At 36.3% G+C, this 16,211-nt stretch overlaps 1 protein-coding gene and 1 long non-coding RNA gene across 3 annotated transcripts; both read left to right on the forward strand.

Annotated features, from left to right (window-relative positions):
• The first annotated feature begins 670 nt into the window (after positions 1-670).
• Positions 671-2,739, forward strand: LOC125579930 (defensin-like protein 1). Of its 2 annotated transcripts, XR_007317807.1 has the most exons (3): positions 671-926; positions 1,219-2,643; positions 2,725-2,739. XR_007317807.1 is itself a non-coding variant. In XM_048743841.1 (2 exons), exons 1-2 carry the CDS (start codon positions 863-865, stop codon positions 1,386-1,388), a joined length of 234 nt encoding a protein of 77 aa, XP_048599798.1. In that variant the 5' UTR covers positions 774-862; the 3' UTR covers positions 1,389-1,611. The 2 variants fall into 2 exon arrangements, 1 of the variants encoding a protein (XP_048599798.1); XM_048743841.1 differs by lacking the exon at positions 2,725-2,739 and having other exon boundaries at positions 774-926; positions 1,219-1,611.
• Positions 2,740-6,468: 3,729 nt separating this feature from the next.
• Positions 6,469-7,658, forward strand: LOC125579935. Its single transcript, XR_007317808.1, has 2 exons — positions 6,469-6,992; positions 7,308-7,658. It is a non-coding gene; the product is annotated as an uncharacterized LOC125579935 (long non-coding RNA).
• The last annotated feature ends 8,553 nt before the right edge of the window (positions 7,659-16,211 follow it).

The raw sequence follows: 16,211 nt of genomic DNA on the forward strand, positions 1-16,211 counted from the left end.
TGGTACGAAAATAGATACATTGTTTTACTAATTCACTTAATGGTTTTACAATTAACGGACTCTTGGTTTATTTACGTTTTTCATGTGGCGACTCTCATATTTGTGGACCATACATTATCTGAATAGCTCAATTTTTTACTTAATTAATTCTGAAATAAATACTTGTTTTATTGATTTCGAAAATGACTTCTCCAAACGTTTAGATATCTCTGCGTGTCTTGTCAATTCCAATAAGGAGCAATTTTTTATTTATTACAGTGTCGGCAAAGCAAATAAATCGACAAAATTACAAAACGAAGAAAATGTGAATAAAGCAGGAAAAGAGAAAGGAAAAAAACGTCAAATCGTCGTCACACCACTGTGGCAGAAATCAATAGGAATATCGAAATTTAATAATGTCCTTCAAAAAGATACTTTAAAAAAATTATTCAAAAAAAATCTCTTAGATATTAAAAAGTTCAACAATGAGATATAATAATCAATAATTTTGATGGTTCTATAGCATTATATATCTATATTTTCCTTGAAAATAGAAAACTTTATTATAAAGAAGATTTTATTTTAAAGTAAGCCTCTGTCATAGAGGATTTCCATGTTTAGGAACAGATATAGAAAATGTTTTTCATCTCGAAATATAGAGACATAAATAATGTTTTCTATATTTTTTTTCAAATATAAACATTATTTGAACATATCTACTTTTATAATAGAAGTTTTCTATTTAAAAAACGTAGATATAGGTTAGAAATATTGTTATACTGCTTTGTCCTTTATATAGTGCCATCTCCTTCATTAGCTGCCTACACACTTAACATTTGTTGCCTTCCAATCTACCTCTGAAATTTTCTTTCTCACTCTCAAAATGAAGCTTTCGATGCGTTTGATCTCAGCTGTTCTCCTCTTGTTCATGATATTCGTTGCTACAGGTTCATTACTTTCATAATTTAATATCTAACTATAAACATATGTATGAAAATATACAACCATTTACAATATATCAATAACATAACATACTTTTGTATATATATGGATCTATATAATATATATATATATATATATATTTCATGTTTCAAGCGAATGTTCTTGTGAATGCTCATAGAAAAAGTTGGTTTGTGTCGCTTATCCTTCCTACATGATTTCAATTATTAAAAACTATTTAGCAAAATTAAATACTTATGGTCTAAACAAAGTGTTTGTATTGGTGTTGATTTTGTCTAGGGATGGGTCCAGTATCAGTGGAGGCACGCACATGTGAGTCACAGAGCCATAGGTTCAAGGGTCCATGCGTGAGCGAAAATAACTGCGCAAACGTGTGCCACAACGAAGGTTTTGGCGGAGGCAAATGCCGTGGACTTCGTCGTCGGTGCTTCTGCACCAGACATTGCTGATTCATTGAACCTCATAAATCATCAAAATCATCGGTCCATTGTCTTGTGTTTGCTTCTTTCTTATCTAAATCTTCAGTAAAGTACCATGTCGTACGGTACGCGTGTGTTTGTCTTTTGTTTGTTCTCGAATAAGTCGTTTGTGTCTTTACAGTTGTAAGGTAATGTTATATTCTAAATGATGGTAACTGGGGATTTGATAATATAAACATGACTAAAATTAAAATGTGGTACTATATAACTGCAATTTATGTGTGTTTGTGGGATAAATGATAGTTTCCATTGAATAAGTGGTGTGAAAATCATATTTGATAAAGGAAAAATATTTTGGGAATTCACTAGATAAATATTAAAAATCTCGGTTTCTATTTTTCTGAACCTGAAAAATCATAGATCAAACCAGAAAAAGTATATTAAACACAAAAAGTTAAATATCCCAGTCAACGTTAACTTTATTGTATGCATGTACTCAATCCATGTCTATGTATAGTCATAGTCTATGCTCTTTAGAAAGGAAGAAATTTGAGATCACACTCTTCAATTTCCACTAGCCAGTGCATGTTATTGTGAAGGAGATTCAACTTCTTTTAAGAGCAAAGTTCTTGGAACTCGATAAGAAAACTTATAAAATGCTGACTATCTACCTCAAGCAACTATAATTATGAAAACTATCTCTCAAATTAGTTTTGACGCCGGGGGAAGTTCCCTAGTGGATAAATTGAAGGTTTGTGGTTGGATTCTATTGTTGGTTTCTTAAGGATCGTCTTGAGGAAGCTGTAGGAGCAGAGATAGTAAGGTTTGAGGGTGGCCCAAACATCGGCAGCTTGGATATAGACGAGCCAAACGCCGTCATCCTCACCACTAAAACAATATAAACTATAACTTCAGGAGATCAGAAAGGTTTTCTGACTTTTACTTATATTTATACATCATTGGTTTTTGGTTTCAATTAAAATGTTTACTCGAATGGAGGAAGTCTCTTTTGCAGGTAGTTTGTATTTACTGTTTTGGACTCTAAGAGTTATTACAGTTATTAGTTTTAGCTGAAGAAGATGAGCATAGCTGTTCTTAACCTCATGGTTATAGTGTAAAACTAACTTCAAGCACTGAAATTCGTATATCCATTGCAATTCGCTTCACCTATCTTACGAAATTAGTTGACATTACCACTCCACCTATTGCAGTTTTCGCAGAGCTCTTTAGGTTCCAAACTTCGGACATCTGACGTCATTGGCAAATACTAATACTCAGTTTCCAGGTGAGTCTGTAATCTTTCATTTAATCATCATCACCAGTATTCTGCAATAAAACTAAGTGATGTCTAACTTTCTCTTCGCAGACATCAGCCTCATCAAGACAACCTTCAACGACGATGCCCAGACAACTCCCTTATAGCCATTTATTCTCCTTCGAGGAAGGTTCACAATCTTTTGCTACTGTGGCATAATCCAGGTGCTTTAAATTATATGATTATATTGTCAATGCAGCAACTGTTTGATTCTATGTATTCTTTCAATTTGGAATGACATACCGTCTTACTATGTGTTAGATTTGAAAGTCTGGTTGTTAGGTAATGTATACTTTTTCCAGTGTTATCTGCGTGCTCAGGAATTTTTTCTACAGGGCCGTGAGTGTATGGTTGGACGTAACGTATATATATGTCATCAGCTTGTCTTTGTTGATCATGGTTGTGGAAGTTCCGTTCATACTTTTTTTGGTCAATTTTTTCATTAAAAACATTAAAACTTCCAAGATACAACATAGTTTTTCTTATGTAACCTAGCTTGTTTAGCAAGGGAGTCTACAACATTAAGATTTTCTCTAGATATGTAATGAAAAGTGTAATCTCTATGTCTTGATATCTCAAAGATATCCTGTGGCACAAAGACAGCCTCTGTGATACGGACGTTTCTGTTGGTTTGTTCAGTTTTGAACTGATTTAACTCATCAAATAAACTCTTATAATTTCCCATGAAGGCAACTTTAGAGTAGTTTAGTCGGACCATTTGCTGTGTTGCCATCAGGAGGGCTATTGCTTCAGCCTCTAAAGTAGAATTCATAGGCGCTTCTGCTGAGGATCCATGCATGATTTGGTTGCCTTCTCTTCTGTGTAAGTACCAGCCAAACCCATCTCCTTTCTAGAAGACTTCCATGAAGCATCCACTAGGCAATAGTATTCAGAATTAGGAGGAAGCTTATCTTTTATCGAAACCTTGCTCAGACTTTTATTTTGTCTGTTTTGTTCTTCATCCCCTGTATTTTTGTTTGCCTCCCTCCACTGATCTAGATCTCTTAAAGCTCCATTGATCATGTTAATGATATGATCCCTTTTGTTGTTGAAAATAATGTTGTTTCTCATTTTCCAGAGTCTCCACCCCACAAAGAAATTTAAAATCTCTGCTTGGTCTCTCTGCACCAATCTAATCATTTCATTGATGTTCTGTATAACTCAATTGCTACTCTGGTCCAAGACCGTAAAAGAAGTGGTGCTGAGCTCCCAAACCTCCCTGCCCACTCTGCATTGAAAAAACGTATGGTTTAGCGTTTCCACACACCAGACATGTATTGTCCATTTTTACTCCTCTCCTCCGAAGATTATCCAACAGAGCTATTCCCCCATGTGCAATTCTCCACCAGAAAGTCTTTATTTTTGGAGGAATATTAAGAGACCAGATCGATGAACAACACTTCCTGACTTCTTCAGATATAACAGCACTTGTTTCCTGGTTCCCTGCTTCCATTGTTAAGAAGTTTCTCTGAATATAGTACCCAGTCTTAACACTGTATTCCCATGTTCTTGTGTAGTTCCGTACTAGCACATCTGGTCTCCTTGAAATTGGTGGCCTAATATTTAGGATATATTTTGCATCCTCTTGTCTCACCAGATCACTGATTAACTGGACATTCCATTCTTTGGTACCTGGATGAAAGAGATCCTTAACTCTTATATGAGGATGAGTTTCAGTACCTCTTCCTTGGGCCGGAGATGGTGGTTGAGAATGTAGCCAATTGTCTTTCCGCACATTAATATGCTCTCCATCCCCCACAATCAATTTCATTCCTCTTTTAATCAGATCCTGAGTTTGCACTATACTTTTCCAAGCGTAGCTTGATGATGAATAACATTGTGAATGAAGTAGCCTTAAAAACCCTTGCTAAGAGAGATGTTGGGTTCTTTAGAATTCTCCATCCCTGTTTTGCCAGCAAAGCCTTATTGAAATGCTCCATATCTCTTATACGTAAACCCCCCCCCCCCCCCCCCCCCCCCCCCCCCCCCCCCCCCCCATCCCTTTTTGAGGCTGTAATTTTATTCCACCATATCCAATGGATTCTATGTCTATCATTCATCGATGACCACCAAAATTTTCTCATTGCCTTTGTAATCTCTGTAAATATAACCTTTGGTAACATAAAAGAAGACATAGTATATGTCGGTAGTGCAGAAATTACAGCTTTTAGCATGATTTCTTTTCCCGCTTGAGAAAGAAACCAATTATACCAACTGTCTATCTTATTCATGATTCTCTGCTTGATATATTCAAAAGCATCTTTTCTTTTGCGTCCTATTTTTTTCTGGCAAACCCAAATATTTCCCAAAACCTCCTACTCTAGTTATTCTTGTTTTCTGTTTCAAAGCATCTCGGAGTGGTAGAGGAATATCTTTTGAAAATGTGATTGCTGACTTCGTATAGTTCACTTCTTGTCCAGATGCATCTTGGTATGTTTTCAAGACTTCCATTAACTTGTTACACTCCTCCTCTGTTGCTCTACAAAATACCAAGGAATCATCAGCAAACAATAAGTGAGATATCGGGGGTCCTCCTCAGTCCTCTAGATGTTCTATATCCGTGTATTTGATTTCTTTGGATGCATTGCCTTATTACACTTGTCAAACCCTTTATACATATAATATACAGCTATGGGGATATAGGATCACCCTGACTAATTCCTCTCTGGGGGAAAATTGTTTTTGTAGGTTCACCATTTAGTAGCACTAAATAAGATACAGTTGATATGCATTTTTGAATCCATCCACACCACTTATCACTGAAGCCCATTCTCCTCATCACTATGTCTAAAATCTGCCATTCCACATTATCAAAAGCTTTGGCTTTGTCCAACTTTAAAGCCATAAACTCTGTTTTTAGATTCTTAGTATGGAGAGAATGCATAAGCTCATGAGCTATAAGCACATTATCAGTGATAAGTCTATCAAGACTGGTTCTCTGAAATAACTCTATCTAACCAGAGATTTAGTCTTTTAGCTAAAATTTTAGAAAATAATTTATAAGCCACATTTGAAAGACTAATAGGCCTGTAGTCTTTAATTGAGCTCGGAGAATCCGTTTTCGGGATTAAGCAGATGTGGGTGTGGTTTATGGCAGGGTCTAAATGGTTCCAGTGATGCCTAAAAAAGCCTGCGTTCATGCCTAAATTAATTGTAGTTTGTTGTATCGAGGTGTTTTAAAAGTTGCACAATGACAAAGAATAAAAAGAGACTAATGCTTTTTGATAAAGAAAAAGTTATTTTAATCATTTTAATATTACATATATAGAGTTTGAAATAAATTTATTAGTTTCATATCAGTACCATATACTATGTAATAAACCACACTCTTCGTGGAGCGAGATATTAACAAAATATTAGGTAACAGAAATAGTTTGGTAAAAAATACCTTTTCAAAAATAATAACAAAATATATTTAACTATATTTTAATAATCTGATATAACTAAAATTGTACAAATTTTTTTTTAATTCAATTTAAGTATCATGCATATTTCTTAAATTTCAAAATTAATATATTTATATATGTTATCTGGTATAGAGTTTAATTTAGAAGATGTTAAAATAAAATATTTTATATGAATATCTATTAAATGAATTTTTTACTCATATGGTTTTATGATCATTTGTATCTTACTATAAAATTTGTTTTTTAAATCATTAATCATTAAGTTTTCAATGTGGATTTTAAACAGTTTTAGTAATATATTGATGGTTTTTAAAATTAAAATATAACAATTACCAAAAATCTAAAATTTTATTATGTGGTTAGTGTGATTTATCTATTTTAATTGTATAAATAAAAAATGAAAGAAGATACACAAATTGTTATCAAATCTGTATTGTTATAAATCATTTATTTTATATATATTTTAATCACATTAGATGACTCAGTAGCTTTTATTTAAGAAAATAAGAAAAAAATCTCTTTTGTATATTACTAAATTAATTTTATGGTCAGTTATAAAGATATTTAGATGGACCAACATATTTTTTAAAGATACTTTCCTTAAAAATTATTCTAATAACGACACATGACATATTTCATATATTGTAATGATTTTCTAGAGATTACTATCTCAGTTTAGTCAAGTTTCCCTTAAAAGATTCTTTGTAAAACAAAACTAATCGGTCAACATTATCCTATTATATGTATATTATAAGTCGCGGTATATATATAAAATCCCTCTTCTTCCATCATAACCCTTAACTCTCTGTCTTTCTCTGGAATATATAGTATTAGTCTCTTGAAAAATGAAATACGCTTTGTGTTTCGTCTCATCCCTTCTCGTGATTTCTTTCATACTTCTCCTTGCCACAGGTTCATTATTTATATCATAGTAATTCAAAATTTATATTATATGCATAATCTATACACATCCATTTTATATGGAAAACATGTACATTTTATATGCATAATCTATACACATCCATTTTATAATAACATATAGTATCCGTACGGCTTTTAATGTTTACAAATATTAAGTACTAGTACTTTATATATATATATATGTCTGTGAGTGTGTGTGTGTGTGTGTGTGTGTGTGTGTGTAAACACATATCATATGTCACATTATTCTACATGTGAAGTTTCAGAACATACACAGACATATAACCAAATGTTTTTATTTTCTAGAGATGAATCTGGTGGAAGCAAGAGTTAATGGGGAAAGAAGCAAAACTTACGTTATTTGTGGAAACGAAAGAGTATGCAACTGGACCTGCATCTTTAACGAGCATTTCACAAGAGGCCGATGCCGACACTTATATTGTTACTGCTTCCGCTAGCATTTTTAAGATGTGATCTTCATAATGTTAATTACCTTAAAAACATATTATATTATATCTTATCCCTTCTATCCTTGTTAACTAATTATATATTCAGTTAATAACATACTTTAAATATTTTATCTAAACTATTTCATAATTAAAAATAATTAATGTATTTTAATAAGATCTTAAATTTGACTCTACTTTTTTGTTTTTATATATTTTTCCATTGCGACATCGCAAACGGAAAATTTGGATACTGTAGCTAATTTTCGCCCAACAGAATTTTTTAATATGTGAATAAATAAGTCATTTTATAATATCTCATTGTATATTTACACAACAATGCTAAGAAGTAATAAGCTAATAGTTAAAAACATAATATAAAATTCAAACTTAATTGTTCTGATCGTGTATGAATGAATACTTAGACGGTTGAATCATTTGCCACGTAGCAAATTATGGGGGGATGATTGATTGAATAAAATGTTTCAATAAGATGAGGAAGAGAAGGTAATGTTGTATAGGCTTAGATTAGGCACATAGTCTGATGAAGTTACAGAAATTTCTTGAGTAACGAGAAGAAGACCAAGTCGACGAAGAAATGATACGGGTGTCTACTTCTCGATAAATTACCTACAATCCTTATTAAAGTTCACTTTAAATTATCTGTAAGTTGTCTAAAACGCTTAACAAGATTTTTGTTTCGATTTGTCTATAATAACTATAATAATTTTAGATCTCGACTCATTAAAAAAAACAAATGCCCCAAAAAGGTGATCGCTACCAATATATCAAGTGATCCTACACATTCGCTTCAGCTTTTGAATTCCTAAACCATTGTACTATAGAGTATTTGGCTTGAATAAATCTTTATTAACACTCAACACAAGTATATATACATCGTATACTCTAGGGTTATGACAGTATTCTAATGTATTTACATAATGGTCCTTACGGACATCCTTATTGCCTTATACGCCCCCTCAAGATGGAGGAACTCTTGTGACTCCAATCTTGGTGCAGATCTTTTGGAAAGGTCCTCTGGCCAGAGGTTTCGTGAGCCCATCAGCAAGTTGATCGTGAGTCGAGACGTGAGTGACACGCAGCATACCATGTTGTATCTGTCCTCTGACAAAGTGGTAGTCTATCGCAATGTGTTTCATTTTGGAATGGAAGACCGGATTCTGACAGAGATACGTTGCCCCAATATTATCACAGTACACCGTCGGAGTTGAGGGAACACGGACGCCAAGTTCCGTTAGTAAAGAGCAAATCCAGCGAAGTTCCGCAGACGTGTTCGCCACGGCTCTGTATTCTGCTTCTGTGGAGGATCGTGCGACGCCTTTCTGCTTTCTAGAGGCCCATGAGACGGGATGAGAGCCAACATATACGATGTACCCATTCGTGGATACATAATCATCAGAGTCACCAGCCCAATCAGCATCGGAGAAGGCGTGGAGAGACATGTGACTCTGTTTTCTCAAGAAAATGCCATGGCTGAGAGTTCCAGATAAATACCTGAGTACTCGTTTGATAGCGAGCCAGTGATCTGTGGTGGGCTTATGCATGAATTGCGAGAGCCGATTTACAGAGTACGAGATGTCTGGTCTCGTAAGGGACAAATATTGAAGGCTTCCCACGATTTGGCGATACTCTCTTGGATCAGGTAGTGGTGTTCCCGAGTCGAGCTTGAGTTTGGGCAAGGACGCCATAGGGGTTGACACGGGTTTGGCATGAAGCATATTGGTTTTGGTGAGCAGATCAGTCACATACTTTCGTTGCATCAGATGTAAGCCATCCTTGTTCCGGATCGCTTCTATACCCAGAAAATAACTCAAATTGCCCATGTCTTTGATTGAGAACCGTCGTGCCAACGTATCTATCACTTGTTGCACCAGCAGAGTCGACGAGCCAGTGACTAAGATATCATCCACATACACTAGCAAGTAGACGAACTCTTTACCTTGCTTCAGTATGAAGAGAGAAGTGTCCGACAATGAGTTGTGAAACCCCGTGGTGATAAGGAACTTGTGAAGTTCAGAGTACCAGGCCCTTGGCGCTTGTTTCAGGCCGTATAACGCTTTCCGGAGGCGGCAAACTTTATGTGGATTATCAGCATCTACAAACCCTGGGGGTTGGCAAATGTAGACCTCTTCCTGTAGCGTGCCTTGCAAGAAAGCTGTGTTGACGTCAATTTGACGGACAGGCCATGAGTTGTTAACCGCTAACCCCAGCACTATACGTATAGTCGTGGGCTTGATCACCGGACTGAAGGTGTCTGTGAAGTCAATTCCAGGTTGTTGATGATAGCCCTTCGCAACTAGTCGAGCCTTATAGCGATCAATTTCACCATTGGGTTTATATTTGATCGTGAAGATCCAGTGACACCCAACAATGTTCATGCCTGCACATGCTTCTTCCAAGTCCCATGTATGATTCTGAACTTGGGAGTTGAATTCTGCAAGCATTGCAGCACGCCACTTTGGGTGCTTCATTGCTTGCTGCCAAGTCGTGGGGATCCAGTGAGGATCTTCTTGAAGGTTCACTGTGAGGTTGTAGCGTGACACTGGTTTGATGATGTTGTTGCGCGAACGTGTCGTCATCGAGTGTCGCGGTGGTTCAGTTGGTGCTGAGGTTGTTGCTGGTGGAACCTCTGTTTCAGAGGTCGAAGCATGTTGAGGTTGTGGAGCAACCTGATCTGTGTCGACGTCACGAGTATCATTGGGCGCCTGAGACCTTGTTGGTGATGGTGACAACGAGGGCTGTGGTGAAGTCGCAGAGCTCGTGGGCGAGCTTTCCATTGTCGTAGACGTCGAGTGTACGAGTGGAGGTGTGGGATGTATGACAGTGTGGGGTTGATGGAAAAAGGGGGTTGTAGGTGGTTCAGGTGGTGTGGTTGGATGTCGCAGCTGTTGATATGGGAACTGGTTTTCATTAAAGCGAACATGGCGAGAGGTATAAACTCGGTCTGTTGTTGGGTCTAGGCACAGATAAGCACTTTGGGACAAGGAATATCCTATGAATATGCAGGGAGTTGATCTGTTCTCAAGCTTGTTTGGCGCATATGGCCGAAGCCAAGGATAGCATAAGCACCCAAAAGTTCGGAGCTTGGTGTAGTTGGGTTGGGTGATAAATAGTTTCTGGTATGGGGACTGGTTGGAGAGGACAGGAGTGATCAAGCGGTTTATGAGAAAGACCGCGGTTGCAAAGGCTTCAGGCCAGTAGGTTAGTGGCATCTTCGCAGTGGAAAGAAGCGAGAGACCAGTTTCAACGATGTGTCTGTGTTTCCGTTCAGACAGACCGTTGTGTTCTGGGGTGTGGGGTGGTGTGGTGAGGTGGGATATGCCATGTGTAAGGAGATAGGATCTGAGTGCTAAGAACTCTCCTCCATTATCCGAATACAGGTTTTGTATTTTGGTTTGAAAACGAGTCTCGACAAGGGGTTTAAATTGGGTAAAGACGGTTTTGACTTGGGATTTTGCAGAGAGAGGAAACATCCATGTGTAACGGGTAAAGTGATCAACCAAGACAAGGTAGTATTTTTGGTTTTTGTTTGAGAGAACAGGGGATTGCCACACATCAGTAAAGAGATATTGAAGTGGCTGAGAAGAAACAATGGAACTTTGGTGAAAGGGTAACTTATGAGTTTTATTAAGCAAGCACTCATTGCAAGGAAAAACACACATAGAAGTGTTTAAGCAGGGTAAAGAAAACTTAGAAACAACAGATTTAAGAGTAGATAAAGAGGGGTGGCCAAGCCGGTTATGCCATCGATCAAGGGTTGCTTTGGTATCGGGATAGACTGCATGCGCGGATGGGTTAAGGGTAGGCTTAGGCCACTCGTACAACTCAGCCTTCGTTCGACCTTGGAGCAGCTGCACCCCCGAGCTGAGATCCTTCACCTGAAAATGAGCAGGAAAGAATTCCACAGAAACCTGATTAGCATTGCAGAGACGATACACTGAAACCAAATTTTTGTTGACATTCGGAACACACAAAACATCATTAAGTTTGAGAGGTCTAGAGGGAGTAGGAATAGTCATACAACCAGTGTGTGTGATCGGCATTGTGGAGCCATCTGCGATTGCTACTTCTTCTCCACCATTGTAAGGTTGATGGAGTGCAAGATTGTTGAGGTCAGACGTCAAGTGATGTGTTGCACCGCTATCAAGTAACCATGGATTGGCATTATAGGGAGAGGCCATCACATAGTTCGCCCTTGGTTGCCAAGGTTGATTCATTGGTGAGAACTGGTTTCCTGCCGACTGGTTTTGACTACACGTGCGTGCACTATGTCCAAAGACACCACACAGTTGGCAACGGCCTTGATAGCCTCGAGGTGTGTTCTGTCGAGGATGGTTTGCTGAAGGCGTGTGAACCTGTTGGTTTTGCTGCCAAGTTTGTCCTCCACGATGGCCTCCTCGTCGGGAGTTGTTGGATCTGTTATTGTTGGATCCTCTGTAGTTGGTGTAGTTTGCCGTCACAGGTGCTGGAGGTTCAGTGATGACCGCAGTTTGGAGTTTGGCTTCTTGATTGATCATCTTCTCATGAAGCTCAGCTAACGATGGTGCTGTGTCTCGGCTCTCAACCTGATCAACCATCGTTTTGTATTCCTCTGGAAGACCTCCGAGGATCTTCTCTATCTGATCTTCATGATCCATTGGTTTTCCAAGAAGTGCGAGTTGATCAAACCGTGTGGTCAGACCTTGATAGTACTCGTTGATTGATTTGCTGCCTTTGGACCAGTTATCGACTTGCTGCTTCAGTTGTTTGATGTGCCCTCTGCTCGGTTTTGCATACGTTGAGTTGAGGGTCGACCAGATCTCTGCAGCCGTGTTTGTTGTCGACAGGATCGGTTGAATAGTTGTGGTGATTGCGCCTAGGAGACCACTGTAGATCAGTTTGTCTTGGCGTTTCCAGAGAGAGTAGGCGGGATTAGGAGCTTCACCCGCATCTGTTGTGATTGTAGCCGGGGGGATTTCAGCAGAGCCATCAAGATGACCTGCGAGATCGTATCCATCAAGTAATGCGTGTACTTAACGATTCCACATGAGGAAGTTGGAGGCTGTGAGTTTCGTCACGTTCGTCATGTTGATGTTGAGGAGGGTGGGGTTTTGCGAGACTGTGATAGTCTCATTCATGAACGCCGGTGAGTTTGAGGTTGTAGACATCGTGACTACAATGGAGAATAAGCGTGAGAGATTTGAAAATTTAGGGTGGCGGCTTGTGTTTAGGTTTTAAGCCTGCTCTGATACCATATAGAGTATTTGGCTTGAATAAATCTTTATTAACACTCAACACAAGTATATATACATCGTATACTCTAGGGTTATGACAGTATTCTAATGTATTTACATAATGGTCCTTACGGACATCCTTATTGCCTTATATGTACTTCATATATGTAGGACAAATTTCTTAAGTAGCATAAAAGAGTTTTTACCACAAAATATTACACAATAAGGAAAAAGATCGAAACAGCATTCACGAAAAAATAAAAAGGTTAAATTTCTCTTAATAAACAATACATTTAATATAGAAAAATTTCCTAGAATAGTTTTTTTTCGTTGATTTTCATAAAATAGCCCTTGAAAAAAATAATCAAATAAATTTTATTAAAATGTAAAAATATATTTTTACCTTACGGTTAACTAATTTAATGATTTAGAATTAAGGAGAAGTGTTTTGGGATATGGTTTCAAATTTTTTTTAAAAAATATTTAAATTTTCAAAATAAAAAGATTATTTTGGTCATTCTCTTTTTCGAAGGTTATTTTTGTGACAAAAACTTAAATATGACTATTTGAGAGAATTGCTTTTTAATATAAATCAGTATTTTTAAACTTATCAAATTTCTATTTGAAAATATAAAAATATTAATATTCTAAGTTTTATATCCTAAACTCTAATCATAGTCTTTAAATTCTTACTTCTAATACATAAAGTACTATTCTCAAAATTTAAAGGGAAAATTAGAAAAATACTTTGCAAAGAGATTTTATTTTGCAAACTGCTATGCATTTTATTTCTTTTGAAGACTACACTTTCTCATAAGCTAAATGACTAATTTACCCTAATTAAAATGTATATACCGCAAGAAAATAAATTTATTATTTTAAATATAACTATAATTTAAGTGACAAGTAATAAAAAATATATAAAATAATCATCGTTGAAAACATAATATTTTACGTGAAGAAATATCACAGTTGTATGAAACTTGTCAATTTTTGATCTAGTGTCTTTGTGTTTTATAATTTTTTGCATATTTTTTCTAGAAATTTCTGGGCATAGTCTTGACCAATCCAAATTAACAAGCACATCGACAATGTTTTGTCCCTAGTTCTATAATTATTCAGCGGAGAGAGAAAAAAAATTTGAAGTTGCTGTTTCGGTGAGATGATGAGTCTTAACATGTAAAGTTTTATATTATGTATCAAATTAATATTTGTTATATATATATATATATATACACTTATTGGACAAGTGTGATTTTCAAAAAAAAAAATTACAAATTTGAAAACGTAAATAATGTATTTTCCTAATTATCCCTTGATCCCTACTGCTGGACAAAAAAAGTCTCTTAATATCTATTTCATAACTTTTTAATCTTTTATATATATATATATATATATATATATATCCTTTAGTGATAATATTTTAAATTTTACTTTTGTGTTATTTTTGGGATATAAACATATTTAAATATTTATTAGTATTTTTGTCTCTTATATCTACTAATATAAAATAGAGCTTTCTTTTCTTCTCCTTTTGCCACCTAATCAAATAGGTTCACCAGAACCTGACACATTTCCCACCTATTAGCCGATGAGAACGATGAGCTTAATACCTCCGCAGTTAGTTGTTCGAGTTAATCCTAGCAATAATGAATGTTAATCAATCATTCCCCCCACTACCTTCTCTTCGGTTCAGCTTCTCCACCTTCTCAAATAATCAGAGTTGCTCTATATATATATGGTGCTCATCCTCAAGATGGAACGCTACATTTTGGTTACTCTTTTTACTGTCGGGATCAACCGAAGCTTGAGCTTTATATCATTGTAAATTCCCAGATCCACTTCTCCGAAACGAAGGCCGTCGGTTGCAAACGAGTTGTCGTAACACGCCTGCTGCGCTTTTGTAAGCGCTGGAACCTAAAAAGGAGGAGAGCTAATTGGAGTTGATATGGTGTTAGACTGTTAGTCGTGATGTCTTATCTCTGTTTTAGATGTATCGTAAATCTTTGTAAATATCCTAGCTGATTGACCGCGTTTCTTTTTATTTCAGTCGACTTTGATTCAGAGACTTTCAGCGTGTGATGAAAACCTGTCCATTCAGAATTTTATGGTAACAATACAATTGGACAGGTATACAATTTTATGGTAACAATACAATTCAGAATTTTGTGATGAGTTGTTCCTTTTTTTTTGTAAATGTGATTTAAGACTGATCAATGAAAAACCGTATACACCTATGCAGGCCTCTGATATGATCATGAGTAGCTGATGACCTGAGAAGAAAGAAGTGAAGTAGGAGCTTGCACCAGCTTAAGGGAAATACTCCATTTCATTTAGAGTCTTTGAAGTTAGAGACTTCAGATGACAAATAAATAAGAAAGTCGAGAGTTAGAAGTTTCTGTATGCATTTTCTGATTTGTAAACTGGGTTGATTGAGCTGGGCTCTTCAATGGCGACGATCTGATGATTGTCGAGCTCCGATTATCTAGAGATAATCGGTAGCGAGTTGTAATCATTTCTGGAGATTCGATTACGTTATCGATAAAGTACTTCGTTGATCTTGAGTTCGAGTTTAGATCATAACAGGCTCAGACTGTCTGTGTTAGTGTGTTTGATAATGTTGCAAACTTAGATGAGAAGCTACACTCTTGGACAACACGTAATAATATTTTAGCTGTTAATATCAGTTGTTGCTGTCTGTGTTAGCTGTTAAATTTCATTTATTGCTGTCCTTGCCAACCAAAAATCTATGAATATAACTAAATTTTTGGAATAGCACCTTTCAGAAGAACGTGGCGCCTCAAGGGCATCGTCATCAGTGCACATGAATTAGCTTACTAAGTCATATTCTTTGGAGAATCTATTGTGGTATTTGAAGGTTAGAAGAATTCTGCAATTTACCAGATATGGAAGTGAATCAGATAAGTAACAGAGCCACACCCTTTTTTCTGTTCATAGGAGTATGTGTATTGAATAAACATACACTCCATTATATTTAATAGCACAATTGCAAGTATACAAATACATCATTTTATACAATAACTTTTTTTTCATATAAAAGTTAGTGACAAGTTTATGAATGAATGAATATTAACTTGTCTCTCTTGTCTATTAACATTGGCCTTAGCCGAGTATTTATACAAACCTCATGATCTCTCCTAAACCTAATTGGAATAAATGGAAAGAACTAGAATAGGAAATATAGATATACAAATCTATGTAATATCTATCGTAATACCCCCCCTCAAGATGGAGCATGTAAGTTCCGAATGCCCAGCTTGGACAAGAAGATGTCGAACTCCTTTCGACCCAATGCTTTTGTAAAAATGTCTGCTAGTTGCTCCTTTGTACTAACATATGATGGTTTGAGAACTCCCTTGACTATTTCATCTCGTATAAAATGACACTCAATCTCGATGTTCTTAGTCCTTTCATGAAACACAGGATTAGAACTGATATGAATGGCTGGTTGACTATCACAAAACAATGTCATCGGTTCCTTATGAGACACGCCAAGTTCCCGAAGCAAA

The sequence above is a fragment of the Brassica napus genome, chromosome A2 (genome assembly GCF_020379485.1).
Source record: "Brassica napus cultivar Da-Ae chromosome A2, Da-Ae, whole genome shotgun sequence".
Taxonomy (NCBI): domain Eukaryota; kingdom Viridiplantae; phylum Streptophyta; class Magnoliopsida; order Brassicales; family Brassicaceae; genus Brassica; species Brassica napus.